The 23,024-nt window shown below is 40.8% G+C and overlaps 1 protein-coding gene across 7 annotated transcripts in view; it reads left to right on the forward strand.

Moving 5' to 3' along the window:
* The first annotated feature begins 3,321 nt into the window (after positions 1-3,321).
* LOC140898772 (septin-2) overlaps positions 3,322-23,024 on the forward strand; it is a 61,173-nt gene continuing 41,470 nt past the window's right edge. For 2 of the 7 annotated variants that reach the window (XR_012155092.2, XM_073313145.1), the window contains exons 1-5: positions 3,322-3,429; positions 12,057-12,108; positions 13,931-14,030; positions 16,221-16,307; positions 17,027-17,150. Coding sequence is in view for 6 of the 7 variants with exons in the window: in XM_073313145.1 (XP_073169246.1) it covers positions 12,082-12,108; positions 13,931-14,030; positions 16,221-16,307; positions 17,027-17,150 (338 nt within the window). In the remaining variant the exon portion in view is untranslated. Of the gene's footprint in view, positions 3,430-11,031; positions 11,249-11,271; positions 11,538-11,562; positions 11,690-12,056; positions 12,109-13,930; positions 14,031-16,220; positions 16,308-17,026; positions 17,151-23,024 lie in introns of those variants that run through there. The other 5 variants (XM_073313140.2, XM_073313142.2, XM_073313143.2 and 2 more) reach the window with 5 other exon arrangements.

A 23,024-nucleotide genomic window follows, 5' to 3' on the forward strand; every position in this document is an offset into this window, starting at 1 on the left:
AGCAGCATGTTTTACAATCCCATCTACACTACAAAATAGAGGTGGCAAAAAAAAAAACAGGAAAAAATCAGACATTTTTGCAGTAATTTTTGTTTCATGTTGCAATGTACTTTTTCAAATCAAAATCTGTAATTGAAATAGTTCATTGATCAATTATAGGTAAGGATCTGATTCTGTCATGGAGGTCACAGATTCTGTGATTTTTCTGGGGCTTCCGTGACTTCTTCTGGGCCCCAGACAGCGGTCTCAGGGTGTAAGCAGCGGCAGAGGTTGGGTCAGCATCCGTGGGGACTGGAGCAGCGGCAGTCAAACCCTGCTGCAGCAGCAGCCGCAGGGCTGCAGCAGCTGCCAGCAGTCAGCCCCGGTGCTGCTGGAGCAACAGCCCCCACCCCAGGCCACCTGAACAGCGGCCGGCGGCCAGCACTGGTGCTGCCAGAGAAGCGACTGATGCTGCTGGAACAGTTGACAGGTGGTGAGCTCCAGGGCTGAGAGAGGAATGGTCCCAGCGTCACAGGAACAACGTCTGGCAGCCAGCACTGGGGCTGCCAGAACAGCTGCCCAGCAGTAAGCTCTCGGGCTGCTGGAGCAGTGGCCCCTGGGCTGCTGGAACAGCAGCTGGCAACCAGCCCTAGGACCACCAGACCAGTGGCCGGTGGCCAGTCCCGGGGTCACCAGAGCAGCATCCAGTCCTGGGTCCATCTGAACAGCAGTCACCCCAGGGCTGCTGGAACAGCTGACCAGCGGTGAGCCCTGGGGCCAATGGAGCAGCAGTCCTGAGAACAGTGACCAGTGGCCAGCCCTGGGGCCGCCAGAGCAGTGGTCCTCTGGCCTGGCAGAGCAGCGGCTGGGGTTGGGTCAGCCCTCTGGGGCTGGAGCAGTTGTAAGCCCCCAGCATCACTCTATTTGTCCCCCCAACCCATGGGCATTTTTAGTAAAAGTCAGGGGCAGGTTGTGGGCTTCTGTGAATTTTTGTTTATTACCCATGACCTGTTCCTGACTTTTACTTAAAATACCTGTGACAGAATATTAACCTTCATTATAGCTTTCCACTTCTGAAATAAGATTTTCTTTTTAATTAGTTTTTGGGTCAGCTTAATTATGTGAGGGGATTTTAAAAAATGTTTATAAATTAAAACAAAACAATTTTCAGACATTTCTTGTTTTGAAAATAGAAAATGATAAAAAGTTTCCACAGAAATAAAGACATTTTTCAAGAAAAAATATTTTCAATCTGAAAAATGTTGATCAGCTCTACTACAAAGTCAACTGTGCTGAGAGATCTAGTTACAAAGTGGTTAAAGCCTGTTTGCATTTTGTAGTGCAGACATACATGTTGATAATGTGCAACTCTCCTATCCTGATGGCAGTGGTGTAGGTGGCTTCTTCTTGCACACATACAAAATGGGAAATGACTGCCCAGGAAGGAGTACTGCAGAAAGGGATCTGGGGGTCCTAGTGGATCACAAGCTAAATATGAGTCAACGGTGTAACGCTGTTCCAAAAAAAGCAAACATCATTCTGAGATGTATTAGCAGGAGTATTGTAAGCAAGACACGAGAAGTAATTCTTCCGCTCTACTCCACGCTGATTAGGCCTCAACTGGAGTATTGTGTCCAGTTCTGGGTGCCACATTTCAGGAAAGATTTGGACAAACTGGAGAAAGTACAGAGAAGAGCAACAAAAATGGTCTAGAAAACATGACCTATGAGGAAAGATTGAAAAAATTGGGTTTGTTTAATCTGGAGAAAAGAAGGGGCCACTGCTCCAGCAGCCCGAGAGCTTACTGCTGAGAGTGGACATGATAACAGTTTTCAAGTACATAAAAGGTTGTTACAAGGAGGAGGGAGAAAAATTGTTCTTCTTAACCTCTGAGGATAGGACAAGAAAGAATGGGCTTAAATTGCAGCAAGGGCGGTTTAGGTTGGAAATTAGGAAAAACTTCCTGTCAGAGTGGTTAAGCACTGGAATAAATTGCCTGTGGAGGTTGTGGAATCTCCATCATTGGGGATTTTTAAGAGAAGGTTGGACAAACACCTGTCAGAGATGGTCTAGATAATACTTAGTCCTGCCTTGAGTGCAGGGGACTGGACTAGATGACCTCTCGAGGTCCCTATGGTTCTTCACTTGGGAGGGAAGACATCAAAATCTGTGATGGTGTTTTTCACATATATGATTAGGCCATATTTCAGATAGTAGTGGCAGCTAGTTGTGAGGTTGTAACCATGGATACGGTAGCAGCTAGCCTGTTGGTCATCAGAGATGTGATTTCTTCGAGCATAAGGATGTCATTGTCTTCAACATGTTTGCAAGATACTTGTACTTTGCCTGGGAAAGTCCCTCAGTGGTTATGTTGGAGGATCCTTGTTCCAGAACCTATCTGGCCTGAAGAGGGCCATTATGGTGGCTTGAGTTGTTGCTCTGAAGACTGGAGATCACTGATCGATGTTTGATCACAGGGTTGAGGGTATTAGATGTGATTTCTCACTTAACAGAGTGGGCCACGTGAAGGCTGCCATCTTCCACTCATGGACAACCCTCAACTGCATCTGCACAAACCATGGCAGATACGGATACTTGCTGCAAAAATGGAAAATTAAAAACTCTCCAGTCTGTCACTGGTCACCCAGAAAACCATGGAACATATAACAACGCAATGTCCAATTCACAAATACGAAAAAGGCATCGGAGCAATACACTCTGCTACTCCAGATGCAATTATCCGGCTTTACCACCTGCACATAAAATTATAGCTGTTGCTCTACAGTTACATCGGCCACATGAAGAAATGCAGACATGAGCTGACTTGTTGCAATCAGGGCCTAAGGTTGTAAACTCTTTGGGGCAGGGATTATCTTTTTGTTCTGTGTTTGTACAGCGCCTAGCACAACGGGGGCCCTGCTCTGTGGCTCCAGCTCCTAGGTGCCAGGGTAACACAAATAACAGAAAAGCGCAATTTAAAAATCTTTTGCAGCAGCCCTAGTGATGGGCGCCCAGAGGGTATGCGTGGGCTCCAAAACCACCCGGGGCTTTGCAGCCCGCCTCCCACGAGGCCATCACAGTGGGGATGTCATGGGGCGACGTCATGTCGCTGCCCTCGCGCCGCAGGATGGTGCGTCACGCTGCCAGCCGTGCCCCCGAGCCCAGCGGCCTGGCCCACAGCTCGGCCCCGCCCCCGGCTGCCGGCTTTCCGGGCGGCAGGAGAGAGAGAGAGAGAGACACTCTAGCCTCCTTCTCCACTGTCCCTGACACCGCCCTCCCCTCCCCACCGCGTGAGCGGCACAACCATAGAGACGCGAGGCCTGAAGGAGAGCCACCGCGGTGCCGTGTGGGATGCCGGAGGAGCAGGGAGTGGGCGGTTCCGGTCCGGAGCGCGGCCTGGCAGCTGGGCGAGCGCGGAGGCGGCGAAGGCTCTCGGGGGGTTGGGCCCAGGTAAGCACCGGGCGGAGAGCGGGGCGCCGAGTGCAGCCCGCTGTCGGCGCGGGGGTGTCTCTGCAGCCGGAGCCTCCCCCCGCCGTGAGGGAAAGGGGGTGTCTGCGGCCGGAGCCCTGTGCGCCCGGGCCGGCCCTGCCCTCCCCTCCCCCCTTCGCGTGTAGCCGCTGGGCAGCCCCCCTGTGGGGCGCTTGCTACTGGCGTGGGGCTGGCTCTGCAGCGGGCCGCCTCTGTCCGCCCCCCCGCGCCGCTCTGCGCCCTGGCTCCGGCGCCTGGGCGGGGTGTCTGTAATGGGGGTACCTGCCCGGAGCGGGGTGTCCAGGGCTGCCCGAGAAGAGCCCGTGTCAGGCAGCCCGGCCCTCTTTCCTCCTCTGGCTCCCTGGCGGGTGTGAGAGCCTGAAGCGAGTAAAAGCCCCTCTCCAGTAGCCATGCCTTTTCTTTCTTTCTTTCTTTCTCTCTCTCGCTCCCGCTCCCGCTCCCCGCAGCGCCCCTCCAGGCTTTCTGGGGTTTTGGGCCGTGTCTAGGTCGCTAATTGTGTGATTTTAATTAAAGATAACTGTGTGATTTAATAAGGTTTAATTTTTAAGTGTGCAGCACTGATGCCTTTTTAATGTCACAAGCCCAAAGCACGTTGGAGGCTCCAGGGGGAGGGAGTGTGTCTGACTGGAACTCAGAAAATGGCAGGGCTTCTTTTGTAGTCTGTTTATTGAAGACTGTTTTACAAGATACACAAAATACTTTAAAAAACAAACAAACAAGGAACGGGTAGATCTTTTTAGAAGGGGACTAAGGCCTGGCTGTTGCTTGTTGGGCTCTGCACTGCATAGTTTAATCAGAAGTGCTGGGTGTGAATGGAGCCAAGAAGTTCCAGATCCATTTGGCATTCCTAAAATGCTTTCAAAATTACAGTATCAAGCATAATCTGAGGTTAGAAGCAAGGGAAAATGGGGACGTGGAAGTTGAAATGTAGAGCCCACAGCTGGACAATAAGACTTAGTACTTGATTTGGTAGCTGATGACACATGCCTTTTAAAGTTATTTTATAGGTCTTAAATTATTTCTCAGCATGTAGGAGAGAATCTAAACAGCATCATGGCAGTTACATTAATATTTGCAATCCTTTTCAGAACATTTTTATTTTTGTGGATGCAGATTCTCTTGCATAGAACAACATAATGTAGTCTTTTGCCTTTTCCCCCCACCACTTTTAAAGCTGTCTTGCAGAATTGTCACTAACCTTTACCAGCCCATGCACAGTATCTGCTCACCTGCCCTGTATTATGATGACTTATGGTGAATAAAATATGATTATTTTTTTTTCCATCAAAATTATTTTTCTTTGACAGTGGATGATCAAACTTCTACAAGACCGTTTGAAGATATGTTTTCGCAATACAATAACTCTTTGAAAATGTTACCAGTAGTTGCTTGCTTAGGAAGGAAACACATTAATGACTTAATATACATTATGTCTTTGAGTTAGCTAACCAGCTCTATAAGACTTATTTCTCAGTGACCGTATGGTGAAATGATGGCAAGAAAGCGTCTAGAGTACTGTTGGTGCTGTACAAATAATATTAGGAGAAGATAAAGCTGGATTTAAAATGAGTAGGGTCAGAACTTTAGATTTGTTCATACATTATTTATACATGCTGTTCTAAAAATCAGAGCTTTACATTTTTAATATAACGGAATTATTTGTCTTAATACCACATGGAGAAAGTGTTGAATATTAACCGTATAAATAAATGGGTCCTGGCAGTGGAAATGCCTTCGATCAGGTGTAGTACTTATTACTGCAAGTGATATTGTTGGCTTCAGTGAAATGGATACTTGTATAAGTGGTATGGCTAGTAAGTATTGGTAGGATCAGACCCATTCTGTTCTAGTGTAAGCCACTGTTTTCTGGTATTCATAATCAATGTAAATACTACAGTAACAATATACTCTCTGTTAAAATTTAAATTTTCTGCTAATTTTAAACTTTCTGCTTTTTGATTCAATGTGATTGTAATTTAGAATATTTTTTAGGTGAGTTTAGTGTTCTTAATTGAAATAAAATATTTTTAAAAAATAGTCCTTGGACATAAAACTGCTCAACTTTAACTTCACACTGTGAGTGTGGTATATTTCATTATGTGATACAATGGAATTCATACCTGCAGAAAGGAGAAGAGAGAACTAAGCACTTCTGTGGTACTGTGGAAAGATGCCAAACCCATGACAACTTTTCACCAGTGTTTTGTAATGTAACACCAGAATTGCATCGATGCTGGAGTGTGTGGTGTGATTTATGTGTAAGTAAAGTAAGGCAGATTGTGTGGGGGAGAAGGGAAACTTATTTCCCAACTGAAAATAACTTGGTGAAAAATGTTGAGGGGTTCCTGAGCAAACATCCACTTTCTAAGATGTATCTATCAATTGAATAGTCAAAAAACATCAAACCTTTCTTCATTCACTTTTCCAAGTCACTAATATTTAAAGACAAAAAACCCTTGTAGTCAATAAATTTGTATTAAAGGTAAATAGAATTGTTGACATTACAAATTTCTTAAGTAATGAGGGTGATAAGTACAAAAGATAAGGGAATAGAGCAACAGTGAAGCATTATATATTGAATTACAGAATGTATAGATTGTTTTTATAAGTTATATCAATGAGTATTTAAATCTATTCATCCTATTTGGCCCATCTTTTCTTATTTCCTTATGTTTCAGTAGTTCAAGATCTCAGAGGTACTGTAATTGATACTTTTATTTAAACTGATCTGCATCTAAAATGGGTGTATGTATGTACATAAGCCTTTTTTATAATACAGAAAGGTTTCAGAGTAGCAGCCCTGTTAGTCTGTATTTGCAAAAAGAAAAGGAGTACTTGTGGCACCTTAGAGACTAACCAATTTATTTGAGCATAAGCTTTCGTGAACTACAGCTCACTTCATCGGATGCATAAAACCGATGCATCCGATGAAGTGAGCTGTAGCTCAGGAAAGCTTATGCTCAAATAAATTGGTTAGTCTCTAAGGTGCCACAAGTACGCCTTTTCTTTTTTTTGATAATACAGAAAGTAAATTAAGGACATTGCATTTCCTCTGTTAAAGAATAGAAGCCATAAAATTATATCAAAAAGGTTGATAACACTGAATACAAGGTATTAAACTATTGGTTTATCTTGACTTGGCCTGTCTGCCAATGCTGTAGCAGTAGCAGGTTTGTTTTTGGAAACAACAGTTAAATCCCTGCATTCTAGGTTGGTGGAAGTGACTTGCTTAGTTTCCTACGAGAAGGAAGTCAGTGTACTTCTGCATTACTCTGAGCCATGGACGTGTAAAATAACATTCTTCAATCAGTGACAGCTATTTCCGTTCTAAATGAATCAGCAGCATAGCCAGCCTTTTGATATGGAGGCAGCTGTTGCCGCCCCTTACTAGGAATGGCCTAGAATTAAAATTTCTCTGTACTTTGATATTCCCTCACCCTACCCATCTTAAGAGTATGTCTGGAGAAGAATGTAATCCTCTTCTCCACCAAACTCCCATATTTCTTGGTATGCAAGAGGTATTCTAAACAGTTTTATGTTAGTCTTCCTTATGACATGCTTGAGTAGTTGCATTGGACTTCATTTGTCACAGGCCATTATGATAACAAAGAAATCATTCTGCAGTATTTAGTTAAAATGTTCTTGTTGGCTTACTGGTGGTCCACACTCTTGAAGACTGGGAGCATATGTGATCACATAGTGCTGATAAGACCAAGTCCAGCATACACACCCCTACCACAGTTTTCACTTCTCCTGTGGTTCCTTCTTAACTTACCAAAGGATCACATATGCTGTTAAGTATTGATTTCAGAAAAGAGGAATCCTTGCACAGTCTCCTGGATCTGTTTAAAGAATTGGTTATTGCTGTCACTCAAGAATTGTTTAAAATAGTATTTATAATCCTGTATAGAAGACTTCCTTGTACATTTTCCATAGCATTTTTCTTCTTGTTACCATTAGGAAAATCCCATACTGCCTATTGCTAACAGTTTATGTCTTACATCCTGAAAGGAACAAAGGAAATGACCTGGTTTCCTTCCTCTCTGCCTCACTGGATGGTTTTTTTCATGGTAGAAGATGATGGGGTGACATGCTTGTGGCGTCTGTGTTTGCAGAAGCACAGGCTGTAACTGAAATTGGTATTTGTCTAGTCCTTGGACTCTAGCACAGAGACCTGTTTAAGATGGGATTCCTGTGAGATCGGAAATAGGCATTAGTACAGAACATGCAGTTCAGAAAGCATACTTGCTGAGTGAAAATACATTTATTTATGTAATGTAGCTCAATATACCTATGCACAGAGGAAATTACTTTCAAAAGTCCATCTTGCTTTTGTAAAATGAAACCTTGTAAATGAAATTCAGTTGTATTCAATTTCTGTTGTGCTAGAAGGGTAAAAAATTTAAAAGCAGGAGTTAGACTGCTTAATGTGTCTTATTAATTCAAGTGTACTTATCTTTATAATTTCCTTCATTTGTACATGTTGCTTTGCTTGTCTTCTGACACTTGAGGTGGGTCTTTGAATGCCTTCTGCCATAATATGATATGTTTGCTTTGAATTAAAATTGTTTTCACTAATTTTATTACTAAGTGTTGGTGAAAGTTCATACTGTAGTGTTTCTATACATGGCACGGTTTCCCACCTGATCAAACTGATTTCTTTTAGTCATATTTTATTGTGCGACTCAGGTGAGTGCATGCAGATAATAGTAGTTTGTTAGTCATTATTATTTACTACAGTCTGTCCCATCTTTATTACTAATCTACTCTGACACAGTGCTTCAGTACTACTGTGATTTGGTGCTATAAAGAAACGTGAAAGACTTTCTCCTAATCTATTCTTCTCTCTAGTTTTCGTTACTATTAACTTAATGTTCAAACAGTTTTAAACTGGTTTCTTTTTAGTTTTGCTTTGCAGTAATGGGGCAAAGGATCCAATAATATTTCTGAAAGCCTATTGATGTCCAGCTAATTGTCATTGGATTGAATTAATTTCTAGATGACCATACCATTCAGGCAATGTTATGATCCACAAGGTCAAAAGCTGAAATTACTTTAACCATCGTAGAGTAATAATTTCCTAGAAATATGTCTGGAGTGATTTTTTTTTTTAATATGGTAAAATAGTATTTTAAATGACAATACCTCAGTGGCAATGTGGATAGAATGTTAGGGACCTTTAAAGTTAATTTGTATCATGTGACTAATAAAGTTGTTTGCTTTTGGGTATTTTGTTGGCATATTAAGGGATTCTTTTAAATCACTTGGGTTTGATAAGTTTTGTAAAGTCATTGATTCATTGGTTTATAACTGGAATCCAAATTCTTCCTGAAACATTCTTCATTGCAAAAGTGTTTATCTTATGTTGCATAATATAAACAATTATAAACTATTATTGAAGAATTGTGCATGTGATAAGGAATAGAACTTGTTTAATTATTCCTCCTTTCATATGCTAGGTATAGCAAAATACTAGAGAAAGTAACTGACTAGATATTAGTGTTATCAAGACTGTTAAGCAAACTCTTAAGATGTGATCAGCAGTTGTTCTTTCACAGACTCGGATATTATGAGCTTTTGATCAGAGTAGGGTGCAATGCAAATATTAGTTGTATAATAGGATCTAATGGAAAGTACAAACGTATCAGTAATTTGAATAGCTTTAAGGTAGCTTTGCTTCAAAACTGCACCACTTTTTTTGGGAAATTGTGCTTATCGTGTATTACAAGAATTTTCTTCATTATAAATGGGAACAAAAATTGTAAGCTATAGGAATATTCACTCAGAAGTATACAATGTACTGTTTATGAACTGCAGTGACTGAAATGGGTATCTCCAGATTAAAACTTAAAAAGTAATTAAGGGAATTTTAGTGCGGGTAAAAGGGGCTTGCCTATTCAACAGCCCCAGAGATTGTTTTTAATGTGCAGTAGGTAGAGTATAGTAGGCCTCAGTGTCAGTCATTATCTGGAGAGATCATTTCAAAGAGTGAAGGAATAGAGCGTGTTCTATCTTCATTCCTATTCAACCCAGACTTCTCTGCTTAGACTTCTACTTGGCTGGCTTTTGAGACATGCGTGTTTGGCCCCTAAGAAGTGAACTGAGACCACCAACTCAATTCCGATACAGTAGAACCTCAGAGTTATGAATACCTTGGGAGTAGAGGTTGTTCCTAACTTTGAACAAAACGTTATGGTGGTTCCTTCAAAAGTTTACAACTGAACATTGACTTAATACAGCTTTGAAACTTTACTATGCAGAAGAAAAATGCTGCTTTTAATCATCTTAATTTAAATGAAACAAGTACAGAAACAGTATCCTTGCCTTGTCAAATGTGTTTTTTTAAACCTTCCCTTTTTTTAGTAGTTTACATTTAACTCAGCAGTGTACTGTATGTTGTTTATTTCTTGTCTCTGCTGCTGCCTGATTGTGTACTTCTGGTTCCAAATGAGGTGTGTGGTTGACTGGTCAGTTCGTAACTCTGAGGCTCTACTGTAGAGTCATTCTTCCTGAGCCTTTCAGTCACTATGAAGTTAGGTTGGGTTTGAACTGAAAATCAGGAGGTAATACGCTCACTGTCCTATTACCAATCCCTGGAGACATCCAGCTCCCTGTTGAGAGAGTTAAAATTTCAGAGGACTGGGGAAAGGCAGAAAAAGAAAAACACCAATGTGTTCCCTTTTTCAGGAAAATTATTATTTATTGTAAACCTTGTTCTGTGAGAAGCTAGTTTCTGTGAGCCAGATGTACACGTGCAGGGGAGCTTAATAATTTTAGCTCCTCTGTTTTCCAAACTAGTAATTTTGGCTTGTACTAAAATGTCACTTGTAACAGTGGCAGTGTTCTAGTGCACTTTAATTATGAAGTACGTTGTTAGTTTCAAGGGAAAGATGACAACAGACATTTCCAAATATAGAAACAAAACTTGGGCAAGCAGTTGCATCTGTAGGTTAAGTTGTGACTAGGGAATGAAATCTTTATCAATGCCATCTTTGCGGATCCATAGTATTGGCTGGCTGGAAACCCAACTCCTAGTGTGTCGAGTCATAAAAACAAACTCCACTGCTACAAAATCATACTTAAAACAACTTGGGAATCACAATGTGGGGATGCCTAGTTAGAGACCCTCAGAAGTGTCATAGAAACAAGACTAATATTTCTTAACCAATGGCTGTGCCAGACAAACAAACTGGATACATAAGGAGGTTGGTGGAGGAGGGAAGACGCTGAGTTGACCTTGCTTACAGGTTGGCTGTAGTCTATACAGCCAGCAGGAAATTTGAAACTTTTGCTTCTGGACAAACTAAAAACGACATCGGCTGTGAATACATTTTCCTCTAAACTCCAAGTTGCAATTACTGTTAACTTGTATTTGCAGAGCTAAGTGACCAAGGTTTTATATTAGGATTTGGCTGAGCAGTTGCATCTAAAGTTGTGCCACATCCTGCTGGCTAGAGTAGCTACTACTAAGCATTAGGGAAGCATCTGTTTTCTGAGTGCACAGGTGTCTGCATAGGTCACTTCCCCCCTTTCTCAGCCAAGAGCTGTGTTGTCAACAAGTCAAGCTGTGAAGTATTCCTTCCCCCCTCCATTTCCTTTCAGTGTTATGTAGCTGTTCTGAATAAAATGGACCGTTAGTCTGTATAACACAGCTAGTATTTTTCAAATGTGGAGATGTGTGAGGGCACTGAAAGAGAGGGCTCTTCCAGATAGCTAGCTGGTGTTGAAATGCAGATACTTTTGACATACACATTAACATTGTGGTGAATTTTCATTTCCAGTGGGTATTAACCAAATTCCAGGCTTCTCTCACATTCAGTGTGGTGTTAGTGTTTAGAGATGACATTTACGTTTAGAATACTATTTTCAGTCACTTCTGTCACCCTCAGAGTCTGTGGGTATTTTGGTTTTCTGGAGAAACTTCTGTGCGCTTTCAGATGAGAAGTTTGGGAATTTTGTAATGAAAATTCACTAAAATCCATTTGGCTATATGTAAATTACTCCTGTGAGGTGAGGAAGGCATTTTTCAGCTGTGAGAAGAAAAAGGGGAGGAAATGATTCATGGCGGGGTAAGGAGGGAAAGTGTATGGGAGTGTCAGGGCATTATTAGAAAACTGTTGAACCAAAACAAACTAAAAATTACGTCTGTACTGTACTGGCACTGTACGTCCTCAGATTCAGTAAGATGCATCTGTCCCCTGCTTAAAGAAGCAAAAGTAATGTAAGGATACAGAGATCTAATTAACTAGATTTAAAAAATTTCGTGTGTTCAAATCTTAATTTACAATTGCTTATTCATAACATTTAAAGTGAAGGATTTTGTTTTGTGATGATTTTAACCCCGTTATTTGAATAGCTTCATTTGGTAAACTGTATTATCCTTATTGCAGCTACTAAGTGACCAAATCTACAGAATCATATACAGAATAATTCATTACTAGACTGCTCCCTATATGTTGAGGAAAACCATGTTAATTTTCCTTTGGCATATTATAATAAATATGTGATAGGTAACCATTCTTGGTCATGTGCTTAAACTTGTGATGAATCTAATCTATAGTACTGCTAACAAAGGTCTTGTTTTCTAGGTTCTGAATCTTGCAGTGACGGAACATGTCTCAGTCAGGTGAAAAAGTAAAGGTAAAGAGAAGCCTGCATAATACAAATGTGGTATATAATTCTTTTGAACCTTTGAAAATACTCATGTTTTCACTGAAGTAGTTAAACATTCCAACTAAATTTATTAGCTCAAATATATTTCTTAAATTTACTGAAAAACAAATTTGTATGTAATCCTAGTAATATAGTTTCAATAGGTTAGCCAGTCTTCCTTTATCTGGTATTCTTGTATTTATGTACAGGGATTGATGTCTGTACTTCATGCAAAATTCTTAATTGGGTATAAGTTACAATTTAAGATTTTTCCCATCTGGGTGAGTTGTAAAAGGCTTGTTTGCAAGTAAAATAACTGCCCTTTGGTGAGTGATTTTAGTTCAGGAGTATTTGCGGTATATCATTTTATTAAAAGTCTATCTTTCATGTTAAACTCCTGTGTCTGTCTTGAATAAATGTTGTTTGCTATCAATAAGCTCAGAGAGCCCAGAATTCAAGTGGCTGCAAGTCTTGTTTAGGCCTAAAATAGATATTGGGTCAGTTCATAACAGAATGAAGTAGACTGTTATTTTTATGGCCCAAATCTATCAGATACTTTTTCAGGTACATTTCTGTATCTTCCTTTTGTGTCAAAGATTTAGCACTGTGAACTTTGGAGCTTTATGTTCAGCTGTATTACTAACTTGTTCACTTATGTGACTGTAGTTGCATCTTGGGAGGTGATGATAAACTCAGTACTCTGTGCATTACTACCGAGTGTGCTTGTGTTTCTACAGATATTTACAGAAATGTTTTTCCTCTGCATGTGTACACAGGCATTCTTAGGTGCTGAAATTCACTATATTTAGCCTATATCAGGAGAGCCTATTTCTAATAACTTTTCAATTTGTAAATGTCAGTGATTTTAAGATTGCTTATGATTTAAATCTCTCATTAACTTTTTAACATACCTCAATGCAAGAGTCACCTTTAACTCTGTCATTGCCACATGGGGACTGCCCCTGCAAAAAAAAAAAAAAAAGAGGAGCAGAGTCCAATGTACTTGGGCTGATTGCCTGCTGTGAAATTGGGCTTAAGGGCAGGTGCTTGAGCCTTATACAGGGCGAGACAGCTGCTGGTGGGTTTGGCAGATGCTTGTAGGCATTGTGGGGAATTAGAAGGCCCTTGAAGGGCCCTGAGTCCATAGGCCCTCCGCCTTCTGAGAAAACAAAACCTCCAGGCAAGAGGTGCTGGGAAATCAGGAAGACAGATCCTCAGGTAGGAAGGGCTGTGCCCAGTTTGGGACTGAGGTGAAAGAAATTAACTTCAAAGGAGGACTGACCCTTCAGAAGAAGGGTCTGGGCCCAGCTCAAACTGGGATGAAGATTTTGTAGATTGGAGGTCTATTTTGATTGACTTTGTTCAGGACCTAATACACTGGACTCCAGAAAGGGAATGTTTTGAATATCTGGGTACTGTGGGTTTTTAAAGGGGTCTGAAGTGAAGGGGATAGTGAAGCAGGCCTTAGCAGAGCCATGCTTGGCCAGCAGGGGGTCCCTGAGGGCAGGCAAGTCCATTTACAGTCACAAACAGGGCTACCTGTTGCTTCTTATGGTCTCATGTTAATGGCAGTGTTTTCTTGCGGGCATACGGTCAATGTTGTCCAGGAAGAGCCTTTTGCTCAAGTATGTACCGCAGCACCTATGGAATCTTTACTTCTCTGAAAGACTTCTTGGGGAAGGAAGGGTTGGGAGTGGTTGTTCCAAGGGCTGTCTTGCTACGCTGCCAGGTAACTGGTTGATTCTCTATCTTTCTTTGTGCAGTTTATTTGTATTTTTTTACTTGTATTCAATTTTGTTTTTCTTTCCAGTTTTCTGACTCAGCAGGCTATGTGGGATTTGCTAATCTGCCCAACCAGGTCCACAGGAAGTCTGTAAAGAAGGGCTTTGAATTCACTCTAATGGTGGTTGGTAGGTGGTTTTCTTCAATTGCTTGAGTGTTAAAATATATTGTCTTGCACATCAGGGGCTTGTCTACAGCAACATCTAGTTTGCTGAAAGCTGAGGTGTAAATCTACCTCACAATAAAGCTAGCCACTCACTCTAGGTAGCCATGTTGACCCTGCTGACACGTACTAACAGTTTCTTGGTGTGCTTTGATTTACTCCTGTTTCAAAGCGGGGTAGATCAAAGCATGCTAAGGAACTGCCAGAACCAGTCAGCAGGGTCTGCACTGACACTTAGCATCTGGCAAGGTAGTGTGGGGGGTAGATTTATACCCCAACTTGCTGCGCACTAACTGTTCATTTAGACAAGCCCTAAGTATGCACCTGTTCTTAATTAACTACTGTATTTGGTGTACTGAAGAACAAAGACTTTAACTAGTGTATGCTGTCAAATTAAATTCTGCCTATTTTGTGAAGTTGTTTGGGAGGGAGCATGCTGTAGTGGTTAGAGCATGGCTCAGCGCCGAGGATTCAGGTTTCTGTTCCTGCCTCTTCTAGTGTTTCTACCCCCAACTCATTGTTTGACGTTAGTGGTAGTCACTTAACCGGTCTTTGACCCGTTTCCCCATCTGAAAATGGGGATGTGCGTGCACAGTGATGTCTCGCCGTTGAAATGGGGATTCTATTCCTAGCTCTTCTCTTGCTTCCGCCCTGACTCACTGTGTGACGTTAAGGGTAATGTCTCTGATTAAATTTCCCCATATGAAATTGGTGTTGTCTAAGTGGAAGGAACTTTTAAGTGCAAAGTAATTTAAAAGTGGCTTGTTGAGTTATATTGGTATTTTCACCTTTTAGTTAAGCAAAAACCCTACAATTGCTTTTATAAAACCCAAATTACTCTCCTTTTGTTAAGAAGCTTTTTGAGATACTTGCCTTAATATTACATATTATTGAGAAATTAGTAGGAGAAAGGAAATCGCATCTTTATCACGAAGTACCATATGTAACGTCTTAAAACAGCCTGTGTGCTGACAGCTGTAGCATTGACCAAAGATTATACAATAAATTAGTTTCAGCAGTTGTCTCCTACTTGTGGTTGTTGATCACTGTAGAACTTCTTATGTCTTGTAGTTCTTGATGACAAATACAAGATTTGCTCATCTAAAACTAGGTTAGCAACATCAACTGAAGCGTAGACAGCTTATGTTAGGGTTTTCTTTTTCTTAAATGTTAAATGTTTATTGGTATATAATATACATGACCATTACAGATCACTTTAGCTTCCTGAAACAATTTATGTAGCAAAGATGAACTTGCAAACTCCACATGCCAGTTTTAGGGAGTTTCAGGTAAATTAAAGTGATCGTAAACTTTTAGAATTATAAAACTTTCCAAGTGAAGATTAAAAGATTCTCAGTGGCTTTCTTTAGTTCTTGCTATGTAGAATAAATATAGTCTGAATGCAAGGATGCTAAACTTGGTTGCCAGTTGTGCTTAACCTGGGCCTGGTCTACACTAAAAAGTTAGGTTGACTTAGCTACATGGCTCAAGGGTTGAAAAATCCTGTTTCCTTCCCTGAGTGGTGTAGTTAAGCCAACCTAATCCTCAGTGTAGACAGTACTAGGATGATGAAAGAATTCTTACATCGACCAGTTACCACCTCTTTAGGAGACAGATTATCTACGCTGATGGGAGAACCACTCCCATCAGCGAAATGTTGTGTCTACATTGAAGTGCTACAGCGGTTTTAAAAAATAAAGCTGATTTGCATCTCTAGCTTAAGAAAACCTCAAAACTTACAAAAACGTGAATTCGAATGTCATGGCTTCTGATTTCATAAGTAAAAGAGAAAAGGTTTGAAGACTTTGCCACTGTTTTGATTCAAGACTTGGAAGTGCTGTGATGTAAAGGGGGTATTTTTATATATGTGATCATTGCAGTTGTGACATTTTTGCTTGCACTGTTAAATCTAATAGAGTACATTTAGAATTTTCATGCGTTCGTATATGTAAGCAAATACCAAAGATTTGTTTTTTCTTTTTTCTTTTTTCTTTAGCATTGCTTAGCTGAGTCTCTGATCTTTTTATCTTAAAAGATAGGGTGGACCCTGGCTGAACAAATTATTTTTACTCCACTACATAGGCTTGTAGGGGTTACAGGGAGGCTGATAAGGAAGATGAAGGTATTTAATTACTTGAAATGATCTTGTTTGCAGGAGAATCTGGTTTGGGAAAATCCACCTTAATTAACAGTTTATTCCTGACTGATCTTTATCCAGAACGTTACATTCCTGGAGCTGCAGGTAAATTTGACTGTGTTCTTATTTAAGGCCCTACATCATTCAGTCCAAGCACACACCTCCAACCTTGTTTCCTTTCACATCCTCCCCACCATTATTCCTCCATTCTGACAATGACTTCAGCCATGAAGCCCACTTCGTTTTGCTTCCATGCCATTGATGCATGGAACAGCACTCCGAATCACTGTTGGTTAAGCCACTCTGTTCTCGTAATTTAAGGTTTGATGTCTCCCTCCTACAAACTCACTTCTGCTGTTACTACGAGTATAACCAAACCCCCAAACTCCATAAGATGTCTATATGCCTAAACTGACGATGTGATTTTACTGTAATCCCCACTTCCTCTAGCTGATTGTTACCTTGCAGTGGTCATGTCTAAAATCTAGATTATAAACACCTTAGGACAAAGAACTCCCTGTCTGTAAAGAACCTAGCACACTTCTTAAAGTTATAAAAATAAAACGTTAAAAAATGATCATCACAGCATAATTACATGTGGCATACCACTGTTTCTCCACTCATTATGTTCTGGGTATTTCAGTTAATCATAGATTGTAGTTGCACTTCTATTAGTTTATTTGGCATGTTTTTCTGAAGGATTCTGCATTACATAGCGGTGGAGGTGTAACTGGTTACAATACACTTTAAATAAATCTGGTACATGGGCATCTGTGGGGTTGAACAAGAGAAATACTAATGTTTAAAACATTATTTTATTATAGAGAAAATAGAGAGAACAGTCCAAATCGAAGCTTCTACAGTAGAGATTGAGGAGCGAGGGGTGAAACTCCGTTTAACAGTAGTTGATACACCAGGATATGGCGATGCCATTAACAGCCAGGACTGGTATGTCTGTTTTAGCCACCGGGATGAATCTTTAAATCCATCTCTGCTTATGGTGTTATATGTATATGTTAATCCTAGTGTTTTGTTCTCTCCTTTTTATATGTGTCTTGGTGATTCAGTGGATGGGAGTGGTCTTTGGAGAACAGTGTGTATTATTCCTGTATTTTGTGACATGCAAAGGGAAGCAACCACTTCATTGTTGTTTTTTTTTAATAGCAATATATTGTTATCTAGGGATCACAGTAGAGATTGTCTTCCTACTCCGTCCATATTTATTTGGAAAGAAAACACTTATAAAAATAGTCCGTAAATTTCTCATACTTTGTTCTTTTTCATAGGAATCTTCTTCCAAATAGTTTCTCTGATGTTTGGCAAATATAGAATCTGAAGTGTGGGAATGGTGGGACAGGGGAAAGGTGACAAATGTGGGGGGGTTGTAGAAGGAGGGTCAAGGGCTCCCTACATTGAGAGAGGTGCTAGAAGGGAGCTGTAGCCATGTGGTTGAAACTAGTTTAGTTAATCAGCATTTAGCTTAGTTTTAGATTCTTATTTACCCAAATAACTTCAATAGCACCGGATTCAAGTATAAATCAAGTTTGAGTAGAATATTTGTCCTTTATTTCCTGCCTCCCCATTGCAAAAACATCCCATAATAGATTAAAAAAAATCTCTGAATTATGGACCAAATTCTTCCCTGATGTGACTCCAAATGAAGTTGGTTGGAATTATACAGTCAAATTAATCTCTAGGATATAAATACAGTCATTTTGTAGTGATGGAAGTCTTTCTGTACAGCTTGCTAATTTAGACTTATGCATAGGATCCTACAAAATTCACGGTCCATTTTGTTCAATTTCATGACCATAGGATTTTAAAAATTGTAAATTTCATGATTTCAGCTATTTAAATCTGAAATTTCGCTGTGTTGTAATTGTAGGGATTCTGACCCAAAAAGGAATTGTGGGAGGGGTCGCAAGGTTATTGTAGTGGGGGTTGCGGTACTGCTACCCTTACTTCTGCAGCTGCAGCAGCACAGAAGTAAGGGAGGCAATACCGTACTATGCCATCCTTACTTCTGCACTGCAGGTGGTGGAAGTTCTGCCTTCATAGCTGGGCTTCAAGCCACCAGCCACCACTCTCCTGTGCTGCCTTCAGAGCTGGGCAGCTGAAGTAAGGGTGGCAATATTTCAACCCCCTAAAATACCCTTGTGACCCCCTCCTTCAACTCCCTTTTGGGTCGGGACCCCCAATTTGAGAAATGCTGGTCTCCCCCGTGAAATCTGTATAGTATAACGTAAAAGCACACACAAGACCAGATTTTATGTGGGGAGACTGGATTTCACATCCGTGATGCATTTTTTTATGGCTGTGAATTTGGTAGGGCGCTACTTACGCATTTTGATTAAGAAAGGAAGGATAGCTCCATCCTATTTTTAAAGAAGGAAGACTACCCCTGTGGTAGCTGGATTTTAAATGAAAATGCAATATACTGGCACTGGTGAGCGGCGTGCCAACTGGGGACTCTCGATTATTTATACATCCTATACAACTGGAGGCTAAGAATCCCTGGTAAAATTCATTTCTCTCAGCTATTTGTTTTTATTGTAAGGAAGCAGCACTAAACAGAGAAAAGAAACCTTAAATAAGCAGATGACTTATTTACATATTATGCCACTGGAAATAAATAGTCATAAAATCAAGCTTTTGTGCAGGGGATAAACAGCTGATATAACTACAATTAACAAACACCACATTTCAAAATCTTGTGGTGTACATCGGACAAAATTTGAGATAATGGTGAAGAATATTGTTGGCAAACGGGTTTATTTTTTCCTGTCTATGGAGTGCTTTGCAAGAAGACCACTCTGAAATGGGAGTGATTAGCTTCTTTTACCATGTCTCTTACACGTGCTTGAAATTCCCTGGATGAAGGGTCAAAAGTGTGGTGGTAGCGGTAATTGTATCTTCAGCTTCCTTGTCCTCAGTCTATGTTGTTAAACTAATTAAAACAGAAACTTCTGAATAACTGTAAAATATCTTTTTGGACTGCAGTGCAGTCTTGCTCATTGTCAGTAATGTTGAGTTGAGCTTCCTTTCGCTGGAATTAAGAGCTGTTAAGCCAGTGTATTGTGTTACAATGAGACCTTCCTGTTGATTGTGTTCTAATGCCCTTGTTTATTCAATTAAGATGTTTCTTGGAGACCTACATGTTCAGATTCTCCCCCGCCCCTCCTTTTCTCAGTGCAGGCTTTTTAAGCAAGCTAGTTCCATGGGGAGTCAGACACATCTGAATAACTTAGTATAAAATTCTGTACTAGGTTTCCAGTGTAAATTCTCAGAACACAAGCAGTGACTTCAGAGTATATGATAGAAACAATTTTCCTGCAAAATAGCACTTGTGTATCTTTTGGAAGATGTACACAGTGAATTCTCATGTCTAATTTTTTTCCCTGTCCCCCATCCCTCCATAGTAAATTTTTAAAAATCTGTCTTGTCCTATCTAGGGAGCGAGTGGCAAGGCAGCAGTTCTGCAGAAAAGGACCTAGGGGTTACAGTGGATGAGAAGCTGGATATGTGTCAACAGTGTGCCCTTGTTGCCAAGAAGGCTAACGGCATTTTGGGCTGTTTAAGTAGGAGCATTGCCAGCAGATCAAGGGACGTGATCATTCCCCTCTATTCGGCATTGGTGAGGCCTCATCTGGAGTACTGTGTCCAGTTTTGGGTCCCACATGCAAGAAGGATGTGGAAAAATTGGAGAGTGTCCAGCAGAGGGCAACAAAAATGATTAGGGGGCTGGAGCACATGATTTATGAGGAGAGGCTGAGGGTACTGGGATTATTTAGACTGCAGAAGAGAAGAATGAGGGGGGATTTGATAACTGCTTTCAACTACCTGAAAGGGGGTTCCAAAGAGGATGGATCTAGACTGTTCTCAGTGGTAGCAGATAACAGAACAAGGAGTAATGGTTTCAAGTTGCAGTGGGGGAGGTTTAGGTTGGATATTAGGAAAACCTTTTCCACTAGGAGGGTGGTGAAGCACTGGAATCGGTTACCTAAGGAGGTGGTGAAATCTCCTTCCTTAGAGATTTTTAAGGTCAGGCTTGACAAAGCCCTGTCTGGGATGATTTAGTTGGGGATTGGTCCTGCTTTGAGTAGGGGGTTGGACTAGATGACCTCCTGAGGTCCCTTCCAACCCTGATATTCTATGATTCTAAGTACAGAATCTTTATAAATGGTTGTGCACACACACAAGGAAACAGTATCCTTTGTAGAAATAGCTCACCAACCACTTTGGCCATTAAAACTTGTTTCATTGTGACAGAAGGAATGGTAGTCAGAGCACACAGGATGTCCTTTGGCCTTTTCAGAAAGTCTTCACTAGGGCAGCTAGTATTGAATGGTTGTATGAGATGCAATGAAAGTCAGCAAAGTAGCGTGAGATTTCTGCCACATGGGTAATATTAACATTCTAGCAATACACTGCATCTTCTTGACTAGGTATCCCACCCAACTGCCTCTGCTTTCTGCCCTTGGATTCACTGAAGGGACAAATTCAAGAGTTTGTATTTCAAAGAGCAAGACTGGGACATGTTATATGTGTTTCCCATCCTAGGAGGAACAATGACAATTAGTGGGAGTTGGGAGGAGGTAGTCAGTAGCAGCCTGTGGACAGGAAAGGGCAGCCCTAGGAGGTGGGGGAAATGAATAAGAAAATAGATATTCTCCCACTTCTATAAATTTATTTCTGAAATGTGCATGTTAGTGTTGTTTGCAAAGCATTTTTAAACAGCTGTAAGAGGAGATTGGATCTCATGTAGGGTGGCATTCTTTTAGTCTAATGTAACCCTGTAGTTGGATGTGAATGACCATTCTGGTTCTGGAGTGTGGCATTGTTGTGGCTGCTGCTGCTACCAGTGGCTTGATTGAGGCATATCTGGATGATAACATGGGTCTTAGCGATGGAAGGTCAGGAATGCACAGCAGATTTGCTATGCCAAAGTGCATGGGAGATGTGGAGGAAACATGTAGCATCCCTCATCATAGAGGACATATGGGATTTTTGTAAGGAATATGAAGAGGATTTGGTGACACTTTATACAAAGGCTACATTTATAAAACGTTAATGTTTTAATAAATGACTAATTGTTACAGATTTAGTCCAATTGGTGCTTATAAAGTTGATTTATAACCATGTGTAGCACCTTCGACTAAAGTCCTTTTAACATCTATAATGCATGCTATTCATGCTTTTGACATCTATTGTCACTTTGTAAACTATTGTAGGCGAAGTTGGTAGCACCACCTATACTTAAGGTTGCCTGACACTTCCTATTGTAAGTCCCTGTTTTCAGTTGCTTATAACTTTGCCGAATTGTAACCTTTCAGGCTGAGATTTTTCATTCCAGGTGTATGACTTAGGTTGAAGGCTTTGGAAAGTTTCAGCAAAAAGGGTTCATCCCTTTCCGAGAGCCAGATTAGGAAAAAATACATTGTTTTGCCCATGTTAAAAAAAACAAAAAAACAGCTGTAATAATTATTTTTGTTGTGAATCCATAGTGTCCTCCATACTTTTGAGCAGGGGCTTGAAATTTAGCAAGGGGGGTTGCCTTTTGTTGTTTCTGTGGGAAAAATTGCCCAAATTAGAAGTTACAAGCCTTTGAAAAATCGCAATCTGGGGAGGGAGATGGGTGTTGTAAGACAGAGTCCGGGAGAAGACTGGGTCTTGGACTGGGAGCCAGATATTAAGTGTGTTGGGGAAGAGAAGGGAAATAATGTTGGGTTGAGGAGCTGGAGGAGGGGAAGAGACAAGACTGGGACTGGATTTGCACAGGTTGGAGAGGACAAGACAGAGGTGGTCAGGCTTGGGGGTTACAGAGTATAAGGGTTTGCAACTACTAGAGATCACTTTCCTCCAGAACCTGGGGTGGAACCCAAGATTTCTGATTCTGGTGTCATCAAATGTCTGTGAAGCCCTCTGGCAAAGCATATATCTCACCTTCATCTAGTTACTGGTCTACACAGAGGATGCCACTCTACTACTACTGCTGCTAGTTACTCCATTAGCTCAAGTGGCAGAGGTCTGTGCTGTGGATCTAAAAGCTCCAACTCTGGTGATGACCCATGTGATCATATGATGGAGTGTATTTTCTTTAGTTTGCTATTTTAGAAACCTTGGGAGGTACATACAAAAAACTTTGTTGGAAGAACATTAAGATTGGAAAGTCAAGCTCTCAAAAGTTAGGAAGGGCCAGGATTAACACCTGTGGAACCTTAATCTAACTGTTGTACAAATTCATTGATAGTCTTTGATCACATTCTGGTTTAATTTATATGAACTTTAATGATATATGCACACACAAATGAGGATAAAACAAACTACTGAACAGATGTGCATTCAGTGAGCACAATCCATCCTGTGCACTCAATGCAGTAGGCCCCTGGTGGGAAAAAACTGTGATAATGCATATGCTCTAGGGGAGTGAATGAAGGTTGTAGACAGTCTTAATTCTGGCACTTCCTAACTTTTGAGTGCTTCACTTTGGAACCTTAAGACTCTTAACATTGTTTTTTGTGTGTAATTTATAAATATATCCTTAATCTGAAGTATGACGGAGGATTCTTTATGGCAGTTTCAGAATCCTGACAAGACAAGGGTGCTCTAGTTCCTAAACATAACTAAATGCAGCCTTTGCAGCTTATTGCACTGCATGCAGTCTCCCTCAGTCCTGGCTTTGACTAGACAGTCATCAAAGGGGCTGCTGACAACAATACAGCAACCCAACTCACTTGTTAGATACAGGTATTCACTATATTTTCTTTGTTTCATCTTTGTCCCAATGTGATAGGTCACTTTTCAGTAGAGCTTACTGGTTTG

The sequence above is a fragment of the Lepidochelys kempii genome, chromosome 15, assembly GCF_965140285.1.
Source record: "Lepidochelys kempii isolate rLepKem1 chromosome 15, rLepKem1.hap1, whole genome shotgun sequence".
NCBI classification, from domain to species: domain Eukaryota; kingdom Metazoa; phylum Chordata; order Testudines; family Cheloniidae; genus Lepidochelys; species Lepidochelys kempii.